This window comes from Gymnoscopelus microlampas (assembly GCF_963454915.1).
Source record: "Gymnoscopelus microlampas genome assembly, chromosome: 3".
Taxonomy (NCBI): Eukaryota; Metazoa; Chordata; class Actinopteri; order Myctophiformes; family Myctophidae; genus Gymnoscopelus; species Gymnoscopelus microlampas.
This window is the reverse complement of record NC_139940.1, coordinates 41,983,016-41,996,703: the sequence shown is the minus strand read 5'-3', so window position 1 is coordinate 41,996,703 and position 13,688 is coordinate 41,983,016. Positions and strand designations below refer to the sequence as shown.

The following is a 13,688-nucleotide window of genomic DNA, read 5'->3' as shown; positions in this document are numbered from 1 at the left end:
ACTCCATAGTAAATGGGAACCAGTGCCTGGCCTGGTAAAGGCTGGATGATATGACTTCAAATCAATATAACACGAGTATTTCACACTTTTGCCCCGATTGCGATTAATGAACGATTTAAAAAATAATAATACTAATAGTGAAAATAGAAGATTTACAAGCTCAAAACGTGCTGCGCGTTGTTGTGAGCTTGCAAGAGAGAGCTTGTAGACCATCACGCCACCATTGCACAATTATATATTATATGTATAATATATAGGGCTTTAGTGGTTAATCAGATGAGTTGATTTAGTCAATTATAAAACATCTAATGGATTTTTTTTGGTGTTGATTTGTTGATGAGAATTTTTTCTTTTTTTCTAAGTTATCAAAAGAAAAAAAAACTGCTTCTCAATTATTCAAACCTACATGAACAGGATTTAAGTCGATTAGAGCAGTGGTTCTCAAAGTGGGGTCCAGGGACCCCCGGGGGTCCTTGAGGAGTTACAGGTCTGTAACTCTAGGAGTTATATCATATAAATTACATCAAATGGGGCTCCTTTGGCCCAATTCTTAGAGAACTGGGGTTTGAGGAGCACTGGGTTAGAGGTTCTAACGGTTTGGATATACATTTTTGATGAATTGCCCCGGTCATACCGCATGGTGTGTTGTGTTCACATGTAGAGAGGTGTGTGGGTGGGTGTTTTTGGAAGCCTATATCTGCTGTGGGAATAGCGTGACGTCCAACACTTGGCCAGATGACCAGGCAGCTCTCTCTCTCTCTCTCTCTCTCTCTCCCAGGAGGGATGAAACATTTAGCAGACTAATCATAATATGCCCCAGTACATCCAACACCAATGCAACTCTCTCTCTCGCTCTTTCACGCACGCACGCACGCACGCACGCACGCACGCACGCACACACACACACACACACACACACACAGTTTGCATTACAAGTGATGTTATGAATGTCATTTTACATTTGTTTTGCCATTTTTATAAGCTTAACCCTAAAGCGGAACATAGCCGACAACAACCTGACCTCTAAATGTCTAATCCTACTACTAACCCCAATCTTCCTACTCTAAAAAAAGATGTAACCAAAACAAAAACATTTCTCCTGCGAGGACAAGAAAATGGCCCTCAATGTCTACTTCTCTAAACGGCCATACTTGTTTGGGCATTTGGCCCTCACAACACACACACACACACACACACACACACACACACACACACACACACACACACACACACACACACACACACACACACACACACACACACACACGGTAAATCATTATCAAACAAAATAATAGGCGCTATAACATAGAATTTCCAAGATATCAAATTCTAGCTTATGTACAGTAAAGAGTAAATGCCAACAGAGAGCCTATACACATTGTAAACAATTTGGCTGTCAGTAACAATGTATGGGTTATAATATGATTTCATATTCCTGTGCACAGAGAGATTGGTCCCAATGATTTCAGCAGGAAACAGCCCTTTAAAACCCTGCTGTCAGCAGCAGTAACATAACACACTGGGGAACACCAAGGGGGTCCAAATGGACTCTTATATGGGTCTATAACCCCATCCTCCGTATTGTTGGGAAAGCATTCGCTGAAAATAGTAGATCGACAAGCTCACAACACTGTGAGCTTGTCGATCGAACATTTTCAGCGAAAACCTTCCCCACAACAACAGAAAACAGAAAAGACCCTAGTATAGAGCCCTGAGGGACTAGAGGATTAAAGAGTATATTGGGGTCTTGGGCAAATAATAATAATAATAATAATAATAATAATAATGACAATAATAATGACAATAATAACAATATCAAATGGGGGCCCTATTACATGCATATAAAACTTGAAATTAGAAAAGGTTGAGAATCACTGACATTACTGTACACACACACAGACATGCTAGTGTACTGCTGCGGTGTGCCGTGAGCCCGTGACACACACGCATCACGCACACGCGCGCACGCACGTAGAGAGAGAGAGAGAGAGAGAGAGAGAGAGTTACACCTCAGCATTACAGGGGAATAGACCCTTAACGGTACAGCCTGCTATCATTTTACGCCCCAACCACCAACGGCTGATGATCATCAGGCCAACTAACAACATCCCCGTGAGTCTCTGCGTTGCAATGCCAGGAAATCTCTGCAGCATTCACTGCTCTCCTCTCCTCTCCTCTCCTGCTTTCCTCTCCTCTCTCCTCTCCTCTACTCTCTCCACCTCTCCTCTCCTCCGGTAGGCTACATAGAGCTGCTGGTATTACGCAGGCTGGTCGTGGTTGCCTGTCGATCGATAAACGAAACCCCCTTTCCTTTCCTCTTCTCTCCTCTCCTCTCTCTCCTCTCCTCTCACACCAGTTCAACATACCAGCACAGGGGAAGCCCTCCTTCATAAATCATCATATCTGTACAGAGGAAGGACTCACTCACCCGATGTTGCTGAGCGCCTGCTCGAACAGCTCGGTCTGCAGAATGTTCTGAGGCGGGGAGAAAGCCCCGTTAAAATGAGATAAAACCGAGCTACAAAACTGACGCAATGTCTCAAACTGCATTTTCAACCCGATTTGTTTCTCCCTCTTCCCCCTCCTCTCTCTCTCTCTCTCTCTCTCCTCCGTTTCTTTATCCTCTCTCTGTAATGGAACCCCTTTTTTATCCCTTCTTCTTCTTTTTTTCCACAAACGATACAATGTATCGTTAGTACTTATAACCACTCAAACCCCGGCATCATCCGTATTGTATTTGTGGGGAAAGCTTTTTCGCATGAAAACAGCAGATCTGGTCCGATACAGTGTATCGCTTGTGAAACGGATCGGATACATCCATCCGTCCATCCATCCACCTTCAGCGCTCCTCCTCAGCTCCCGGTCCGCGGACCCCCCTCTACTACTACAGCAGCTTTATCTCCCCGGGGGCGCATTAAACGAAAAGACGCCAATCAAGTTCCATGTTTGTTCTCTCCTCGTGCAGCATCACTTGGTGAGAGGAGAGCCGTCCTCCTCCTCCTCCTCCTCCTCCTCCTCAGTAGGTCTACAACACCATACGAGACGCAGTCCTCCTTCTTCAGTCATAATGCTCCCAACTTGAACCGGTACGGAGCCTTGTCCCTCTCACTGTAGCGAGATAATCTCATCTTGATCGAGGTGCGACGGAAAAAAGGAAAGGAACACAAAAAGAAAGAATAGAAAAGAAAGAAGAGAAGCAGAGCTGCGATGCGAACCGTCCCAGAACAGAAGCATAATAATAATAATATCCCGTATATTCTTTCTCCTTCTTTAGTGGCACTGCTGCTGCTGCCTCACATATTCAACTCATATTTCCCCCGTTGTTGCCTATTAGAGCATGTACACTCACACACACAACCACACGCACGCACACACACAAACTGCACGCACTCACACGCGTCTGTTCTACGCATTCATTCGTGCACACGTGTTTTTTTTTTCTTTCCACAGTCCCCTCCTCTTCCTCTATTATATCCGTGCGTCGGTTCCTTCTTCTCATACAAATTCGTGTGATTCGTGTCTGTGTATAGGCTATAATACACGCGCACCACAGCAGCAGCAAGATAGTCCACGATACATGGGCGAGCAGAGATGCTGTCGTCAGTGCTTTTTACCCCCCCCCCCCTTCTCATATCTGGCTCCAGACCATCAGCCCTCATAAGTAATAAAGGAGCAGGAGGACAAGGCTTCCTAATACCTCTCACTAGAAGAGACTGTCTGTGTGGCTCATGCTGCTCAGCACAGTGGTGGGAAAGTAACTGGGTACATTTACTCAAGTACTGTACTATTGTACGTACTTAACCACTTTATATGGTCGAGCGGTGTCCCCCAGGGCTCTGTGCTAGTGTTATTTATTGTGGGGAAAGCTTTTCGCAGGCAACTAGCCGATCGACAACCTTGTCGATCGGCTATTTGCCTGCGAAAAGCTTTCCCCACAATACAGATGCTGGGGGTTAACATAAGTACAGTATTGAGGTATTTTCTAATTTGCTTGAGTAAACTCAACTGTATAATCGTCCCGTATCGTTGTGACGTCATACTGCATCGTGATATTTAAAAAATATACATTTTTAAAAAATCATAATTTTGGGCTAGTAAAAGTGACAGGAATTCTTTCTGTATGGTGTGTGTGATATGAAATGTGAGCTTACCATAATCACAGTAATCCTTAATCATATTCCATCATTTTCAAGGGCTTTTGGAGAGAAATGAGACAGACTCACTGCAAAGGGAGGTGTGTGTGTCTATGTCCAGCTGATACTCATTGATGCTCGTTAATGCATCACGGCAATTATGTTTCTGCGCTGTCAAATAGGCCTACATCTAATCTAAGATAGCATCAAAGCCAAAGCGTGACCCTATCTGGTTTATAGATATTTTGTTCAAGCTGTTGTTGATAACTAGGCTACACTTGGTTGGTAAAGTCCAGATTTATATTTATGCCGTATTTATATTATATCTGTTATTAGTGTCTATATGTCCTTTGGTTCAAAGTGAGAACTTACTTAGAACGAGGCAGACGCAGACCTACAGTACAGTATTTATCTTTAGCAGAAATGCAAAAACAGGCCTGGGCCACTGGCGTAGCGGTCCAGGCACCTAGGCTCAGTGTAGCCTGACAGAGTGTCGCGGGTTCGAGTCCCGATACCGACGGCCTTTGCTGCATGTCACTCCCCATCTCTCGCCCCATTTCCTGTCAGCCTACTATCCATAAAGGCATAAAAGCCAAAAAAAAAATATATATATATATATACATATATATATATAGAAATAAAGAAATCTAATGGTCCAACATAGACTTACTCACAATATCACCATGGACCACTCCCCATGGAATGGTGTGAGAGGGGATAGAGGTAACCTGACTTCGCCAGATGGAAGAAGCTTGCTTCACACACTTGTTTCAGAGCTTACTTCGATCTGGGACCTCGGTAGCCAAACCACTGCCAGACGGCGGTCCGTTTTTTCAAGCTACTTGGCACGCGCTAACTCCAACCAATCATATTGACGCGTCTACATGACGTATAGTAGTTGCGAAATATCTCCTGTTTGTGTCTAATTGTAACTAGCTGTAGCTTTGTGTTGCCATCCGTCGCAGATGTTTATGCCGTGCTTATATATACAGACATGCAAACACATAAAGTCACTCATAGAAGTGCCCTGCGCCGCTTAAAAACGACAGAACCCTGAGAAATACCATCAGTGAGCAATTATCTTCTAAATCCCAGTGTAATTATTGTTTTTCCATCATCAGCTTCACCCAACACTGCAGTTGTCCTGCATGGTGTATCTGTGTTCATTCAAATGACACGTCCAAGACCAAGACAAATTAGGAAGCCTTCCCAAGTTATTTCTCCTTATAAATAGACTGTCAGTCCACCCTCCCATCCACCCTCCTCCTCTCTCCAGCAGAATAGATCCAGGAGTTAATTTAAACATTCTTTAAGATTAATGAAAGTGGTTTTTGGTGCTTTATGCAGTACTGGCTTCTATTTATGGCTCCTCTGCTATCCATCATCAGCATTATCCCGTGGATTTTCGGACAGCCGGTTTCCTGTTGTGTCACTGCGAATGCAAGCACTGCCAAAGCACAGAGTCATTCACCACTGCATCCATATACCCAACTCTCAGCCATGCAATCAATTAATATAGCCAGTGGTGGAAGAAGAACTCCATTTTTTTTTAACTTAACCAATTGCTGGGGGGAACATTGGCCAAAAATAGCAGGTTTTACAAGCTCACAACGCGTCGCAAACGTGACATGCTAAATTACTTCACAGCGGGGGTCCGTGGCCAAACACACATTCATTCGGGGAATTCCTTGGCATGAAAGAGCTTGAGAACCACTGCTTTAATCCATTATACAAATAGCCCAGAATTCCCTTCTTTCCAGCAGTGAGTGTGCTGGGAAGGGAGGACCAGCAAGGAGCTACATAACGTCTCTGTCGGGTGGAAACCTCATGTCTAAAACTGTATACTTTTGAGGATTCAAATTCAAAGATAGCAAAAGTAGCAGATCGACAAGCTCAAAGTATGTAGTATGATCAAGTAGGGCAGGGGTCTTCAACGTTTTTCAGGCGAAGGACCCCCTAGCTGAGAGAGAGATATATTGTATAAAATTGTGTTTCAGATTAAACTTTTTTTTACTTGGTCTGCTCTTTTTTCCCTCTACACCTATACCTCTTTGCCAAAAATAGCCGATCTACAAGCTCACAACGCCTCGCAGTGCAGGCGTTGTGAGCTTGTAGATCGGCTATTTTTGGCTAAAGCTCTCCTCAGAAAAGGATCCATGCTGGGGTTCAATGGTTCAATGGTTTATGTAAAATAAAAATCATATCACACAAAGATTTGGCGGCCCCCCTGCCGTAACTCTGTGGACCCCCTAGGGGTCCCGGACCCCCTGTTGAAGACCCCTGAAGTAGGGCGTTTATTTACGGGGGGAAAAATGGTGATAAAACGTTTCTGCCCGACGGCAACGATAAGACAACGATGTGTCTGTGGGCTGCTTGCAGCGACTGACCCGGTTAGCGGTTAGCTGATATCACACAGTCCCTACAGAGGAACCTTCCCTTCCTGCATGACGCCCATGTATGTGACCTTGATCATTTACCTTTACAGATCTGTGCTACGTTTCCTTTTCCCCCAATACATACACACAGTGCTGGTGTAGATATCGTTGCTGTCGGGCAGAAGAAGACTCTTATCTCCATATTTTTTTTCTTTTTGAGTTTTTTTTCCCGTAAATTAATCCATAAGGCCGGGAACGCATCTGTATCATTTTAAGATTTCTTTGGCTATTCAAAAATAGCAGATATACAAGCGCATAGCACGGCACTCGAGCTTGTAGATCTGCTATTTATGTTTTTTAATCGTGAACAGTTGTGCAAATCTTTGAATATATATATATATATTTTTTTTAAGTGAACATTTGAACTCAAATCTCTGCTTCTGGGGGATTCTACAAAATGTCTTCTAAATCAAAAACAGTTTTTTGAAAGAAATTATGTTGCTATAATTTCAGTGGTCCTCAAACTTGTTTCATGTCAAGGACCCCCAAAATGATATGTATTTGGCCCTCAAAATATTTTGTTCCGGGGACCCCCAGAAGCAAAGATTTGAGTTAAAAAAAAAATCTTTAAAACAAGACCAGGAGACCTGGTTCTGCCAGACCCGGCAGATGCCCATGTGTCTATGCCCATGTATGGACGAAAGGGGGACAGACTTTTATAAGCCGGACTTCACATGACGTGTCAGCCTGTGTATGCCCATATATGGACGATAGGGGGACAGACTTTTATGGCTGGGGCCTAAGGACAAAGGGGGCATGCCCATGTATGGAGAAAACAGGTAAAAAGCCTCATCATGTAAGCGGTCTTAATGAGTTAACTACTTGATCACACTACAGCGTCACACAAAAGCATTCAAAGTAGCAGAGATACAAGCTAGAAACGCATGGCGCCAAGCAGTGCGTTTTGAGCCTGTCGATCTGCTACTTTTGCTATTTTTGAATTTTGAATCCTAAAAAGTAACAGTTTTGGACACCCGACAGAGATATACAGTGGTGGAAGAAGTACTCCGATTTTGGGAATAAAAGTAGCAATACCACCATGTAGGGTAAACATACTCTGTATTCTGTAAGTCCTGTATTCAAAATGTAACGTGACTAAAAAGTACTTCATGTATTGGCATCAAATTATACTTACAGTATTAAAGTACAACCGGCTGATTTAGTTGTGAGCTTTATTTTAAAATAAGCCAAAGCATGAAATAGGACTTAATGTATGTATTGCATTAATAATCTAAACCTGGAAAGTTACTAGTAACTAAAGCTGTCAAATAATTGTAGTGGAGTAAAACGTACAATGTATCTTTTTTCTCTGAGATGTAGTAAAATAGAAGTTTGAAGTATCATTTATTTTTAAATGCTCAAGAAAAGTTAATGTACACTACCTCAAAATCTTAAGTACAGTACTTGAGTAAATGTACTTAGTTATTTCCCACCACTGAGAGAGGCCTGGTTCTAAAAGATTGATTTAAATATAACTCTTAAGGTGGCACACACTGGCATGAGACCATGGCATGCCAACGTTATCTCACATCTGTGTAAAGGAGTGAACAAGGACGCATGACAAGGAAACATTTATTTATTAATTTATTTCTGAAATGGCATGCTGCCTAGATTTCTGCTGTGGGTACAGATTCAAGAGAGTATGTAGCTAATGTACCTCCCTCTCTCAATCTCTCGCTCTCTCTCGCTCTCTCTGTGGAAGGAGAGAGGAAGGCGCCTCCATGTGGACAGAAATGCAACCGCACGTGACTTGACAGCAGTTTTAAGAAACCGGCGACTGTCAGGAGGATTCACAAGCACAGCATGTATGTGTTATCAGATGCAACGTCTCTGTGAGCTCAAGAACAGGGCATTTAGCACGTACACAGCAGAGGTGTTTTTTTCTTCCCGGACCCATTTTAGGGGTGTGTCCTATAACAGAAAGACACTGAAGAAAAGCTGTAGCTGGTGCATTGTTGAGCGCGAAAGACGACATGAATGGAACATTTAGCAGTTCACAGATAACCAGTTCATCCCTTGAATTACCATGCAGTTCATCCAATAGATAACTGGTTCACCCAGTAGATGGTCCCTTCAAGCTGTTCCTGACACACAGAATAGCATCGGTGACACCAGTCATTCAATGTGGGACTATATGACTGTTTTATGATATAAGAATAACTTTTAAGATGATACATAATTCTTAAGGGGTGCCAGCCGCTTCTACAAGTGACTTTGTGTGTGTATGTACAGTATTTATGTATGTATGTATGCATGTATGTATGTCACCAGCATACTGATTACAACACAAACAGAACAGCACAGCGACGCAATCAGCGAGGCAATCACACGTGCCACTTGAAAAGACACACACGCACACGCTGGCTGGCACCGCGCGTTAAGTGCACACGCATGCACTCAAGATGCACGCAAGCACACGCTCGCACACACAAGGCACACTATAGCAGCAGCCTGCTGTTTAGATTTTTTTTATGATCAGCAGTTGCCATATAACACTAAGAAATACCGTGACACACAGTGCGCGTGGCTGCCGCTCGCAAACACACGCACTCAAGACGCACGCAAGCACACACATGCAGGCACGCACGCACGTAGCTCAACGAAATAAACTTTTTTTACAATGAAATACGTGTGTGTGTGTGTGTGTGTGTGTGTGTGTGTGTGTGTGTGTGTGTGTGTGTGTGTGTGTGTGTGTGTGTGTGTGTGTGTGTGTGTGTGTGTGTGCGCGTGCGTGCGTGTGCGCAGGTGCATGCGTGCGTGTCTGTTATAGAATTGCTGAGCTAGTGCCAGGTACAATATCAGTGTCTGTGTCCTTTACGGGCCCCTGGGGGTCCATGTACCGGCCTCTAAATACAGGGCCTTGACTTGCTGGGAGCCATCGCTTTTATGCTTGATTTGAATTGCTGTTTTTCACCTGCGTAGCCCTGCCAAAACCTCAATGCTAAAAGCCTCTTATGCAGCCACACGAAAACAGCAAGCTAGGCAGCTTTTATATACTTCTGAGAGGCAGTTTTTTTTACCAGGTAAACAATTTATTTAAATCTAAACAATGGCAATAAAATAAAATAAAATCCTGCCCCTATACATTTGGTGACACGCTTATTCTAAAAAACGACACCCCTGCCATTTATATAAGCTGTTCTCACAAAAGCAATTATAAAGGAAAAGCAGCAGCTTCTAAGCGTTCAACGAGGCTGCTGTGACAAACGCACATCGTCCGCATACTGCACGTACACACATACACAAAACCACAAATGCACACTTATCGCATGTTGACCATTTTCAACCTGGCGACCATATTTTACACACCTCACTACAGGCAAAGAAATGTTGTCAACAATTTAAAAATAGATTCAAAATAGCGGAAAATAGCTGATCTACAAGCTCAAGCTGTGAGATTGTAGATCTGTTTTTTTGGCTATTTTTGTTGAATACGCATGTTGAATATTTTTGCCAATAATGACTGCCCAAAGTATGGATGTGACATGTTTAAAATGTTGGACTACCTCCAAAGACACAAGGCCTAAATGTTTCCAAAATAGTGAAAATAGCAGATCTACAAGCTCACCATGCGCCACAATGTGACGCATCGTAAGCTTGTAGAGCTGCCGTTTTAGCTATTTGCCGTAAGATGAACTATGTGAATGATCTACAGTAGCTGAGGTGTGGTCTGGAAATGCGTCAATAGGCCTTTCAAGGCTGTTTTCACAGAATTACAATTTCCACGAACACATTCATCTACAGCATAAGCTGTATTTCCAAACCCGGTGGGTCAAACTGCACACCCAATATTTCATTTTGTGGCTACGATTCCATTCTTTTAACCCATTAGGACCGGGAACGCATCCGTGTCATTTTAAGATTTCATTGGCTATTAAAAAATAAAAGATATACAAGCTCGTAGCGCGGCACCGAGTGCCGCGCCACGAGCTTGTAGATCTGCTATCTTTGAAAAATCGTGAAAATGTGTGCAAATCTTTGAATATATATATTTTCAAAGCGAAGATTTGTAGCTAAAATCTTTGCTTCTGGGGGTCCCTGGAACAAAATATTTTACAAATGTTCGCTTAAAAAAACATACATTCAAAGATTTTCACAAAGTTTGACGACTTAAAAAAAAGAATGCAGATCTACAAGCTCATACTGCAGCGCGGCGCTATGAGCTTGTATATCTGCTATTTATCTAATAGCCAAAGAAATCTGAAAATGCGTTACCGGTCTTAAAGGGTTAAACAGTGCTTGTCAAATCGAGCCACATTATGCAGTATGGGCCGTATTATACAGGGTTTGACACCCCTGGTATTATAGGGCTTAAGAAGTGGTTTAACTGACCTGTCTACGGGCGCGTTGCCTGACCCCGAGTACCTTCCGTTGTCGAGGGACGCTTGCCGGGGCAGCAGTCGGCCGCCGTGAGGTCTGCTTCGGTCGGACCCTGGCGTGGTCAAGTCCCCCGTGGATCCCTGGTAGGGGTACGGGTGGTCCTGCAGTTTGGCCTTCTTCCCTTGCGGCCCGCCCTCAAACTGGCCCGGACCGTAGAACCACGCTCCCGATTTGGTGAGGATTTCTTGTTGTTTTCGGCACAAGTTGCATACCCACATAACCTGAGGAGGAGAAAGGAGAAAGTCAGAGGTGTTTTGGAGGTGCATGGGGCTCCGGCGATAAGATTGTCTTACATGACCTATGATGGGTCTGTAATGGAATGACATATTATGTATCGTCCATGTTCGGGCAGAAACCTCGTATCTCCATATTTTTATTATATTTTGAGGAAAATAGCGGCCTACTTCATCGTCACTCAAAAGTAGGGACAATAGCCAAATCTACAAGCTTGTAGATCATTTAAATGTTTTTAAAAGTGAAAGTGTTTAAGTGTGTTTGTGGGTTTTAGAAATATTTAACCAATAAAAAGTATTAACTAGAGCTTGTGACTAAATAATAACTACATTGGATCCATGGGAACAGGTTCTTGTTCCCCATAAGTAACGGTTTTGGACATGCAAGGTTTCCGCCCGACAGTGACGATATTATATATGCGTACCATATATCAAAATGTAATAGGACACCTGTAAGGCATATTCATTAATATTGACGAGTCATGTTGAGATGAGGTGAGTGATGGAACGTCTCATACACATACAGTAGCCTTGGATATCGTTGAAGGGGCGAATTTCTTTTTCAAGTTTTTCGGTCGGAAAGTGGTACACTAGTCTGAAAAGGGTTTTGGGGTTCTGGAAGAGTCTGTGAGTTCAACACAAAAAAAAGCTGTATTTCTCTCAAACAAAGCTCTTGATGTCAATTTTTTAAAGGTAATTTCTTTACAGAGTAATATAGTGTAATATCACTGGAAACCGTACTGGTTCATATCATTTCAAATAGACCTGTCTAAACACACAAAGACACTGCATAATTTGTACCAACACAGAGATTACATGGTGATGATCGATTATAGAAATTACCGCCATGTTAAAGGTAGAGTAAGTGGTATGTTTAAAACAAAACGTTATTTTAGTTAAATGGTTACTTAAATGGTTAAAAGCACTTGCACGGGAGACCTTTTTTTTTTATCCCACGATTTTGCAACCCATCTTTCACCCAGTGCCAATGCCTAAGCTTGTAATCATGGGCGCTACTCTCCCTCTGCCAGCCTGGGGAGAGCCCCGAACTGAGCTCATGCTTGCTTCAAAAAAAATCACCGTGCCCCTTAAAAAAAAGGAAAATCACTGCATCACTGTAGGGACACGTCCCTACAGTGATGCTGTACAAGGCCTGTCGTGCTGCTCTACACTGCATCCCCGACATCCAGCTCACCACCACATTATCACCATAAATCCAACAGCAGACAGGAGCCCTGATCACTACACACACACACACACACACACACACACACACACACACACACACACACACACACACACACACACACACACACACACACACACACACACACACACACACACACACACACACACACACACACACACACACACACACACACAAACCTATTACACACGCATACAGTACACACAAAACACTTCCCTACACGGTAGAGCCTTGCCACCTCCTTTTCGCTGCACATATTTTGTATAAGTAAATCCTATCAGCTGATCATTTCACCATATCAATAACCCGGCTGTACTGTCATGCCATACACAGAAGATCTGTCCTACTGTCTCAGTCTCAACACAGTGTATTCAGAATGCTGAACATGTACACATTGTTATTTCGATAGTAGACGTGATGCTATAGGTTCATTGTTTACCTGGGATCACGGTTTCTTGAGGCACTACACCGTCTCTCTGCATTCTATGATTGCCTTGCTTACTGTAAGTCGCTCTGGAAAGGAGCATCTGCTAAATGCCTAAAACCACAGGCTATACTGCTAATCTCTTGGCGAGCATTTTCAAAAGTTACAGTTGGGTATCCATGTGTGTCTAAGAGGACCGGGAGCCAGAGGCAATGATTGACGGGCCAGACAGCCAGTGGAGCGGCCAGCCAGCGGTTACTGCAGAGCCCCTCGGTGCTGAGTCAGTGAGTGCATTACTGTTATTAGTGTGGGAGGGGCCCACAACTGGCTCTGTTCGAGCTCACTGGGAGGCAGTGGAAGAAATACTCAATGCCTTTTACTGAAGAATTAAAAGTAGCAATACCACATTTGAAAAAATACTCTGTCACATGTAAAAGGCCTGTGTTCAAAAAGAGTAAAAGTACAAAATATATTTACAGTACCAACGTAAAAAAATACTACAATTGTTAAGAAATTGTCAGACTTCTGAGAAAATAGCCGATTTACAAGCTCACAACACCGCGTCGCGGTGCGACGCGTTGTGAGCCTATGCTGGATCAAGCCAAGTTGAACTGAGGCGCGCCACTAGATTCACACAGTACAACTTGCTTGAACTGCTTTGATCTCTGAAGAAGTTCCAGCCAGTTTTATACAGAGATTGGCAGAAATGTGGTGAATAAGAGCCAGCATTAATGCTGATGTGGATTTTTCTTGTACAGAAGCAAACAAAGCTGCCTCCATGTGTGCTTTTACATTGGTGCCCGTTTCCATCCAGCGTTTCTTTCTCGTTTATCTTCTACCCTCACTCTACCTCTATCCTCTCTCTTCTCATGGAAT

General features: G+C 43.3%; 1 protein-coding gene across 5 annotated transcripts in view; it reads right to left on the bottom strand.

Moving 5' to 3' along the window:
• Positions 1–13,688, bottom strand: part of rims2a (regulating synaptic membrane exocytosis 2a) — a gene marked incomplete at both ends in the record, with an annotated part of 253,903 nt that overhangs the window by 161,245 nt on the left and 78,970 nt on the right. For all 5 annotated transcript variants that reach the window (XM_084053428.1, XM_084053429.1, XM_084053430.1 and 2 more), the window contains one exon: positions 10,901–11,169. In XM_084053428.1, coding sequence (XP_083909554.1) covers positions 10,901–11,169 — 269 coding nt within the window. The remainder of the gene's footprint in view (positions 1–10,900; positions 11,170–13,688) is intronic.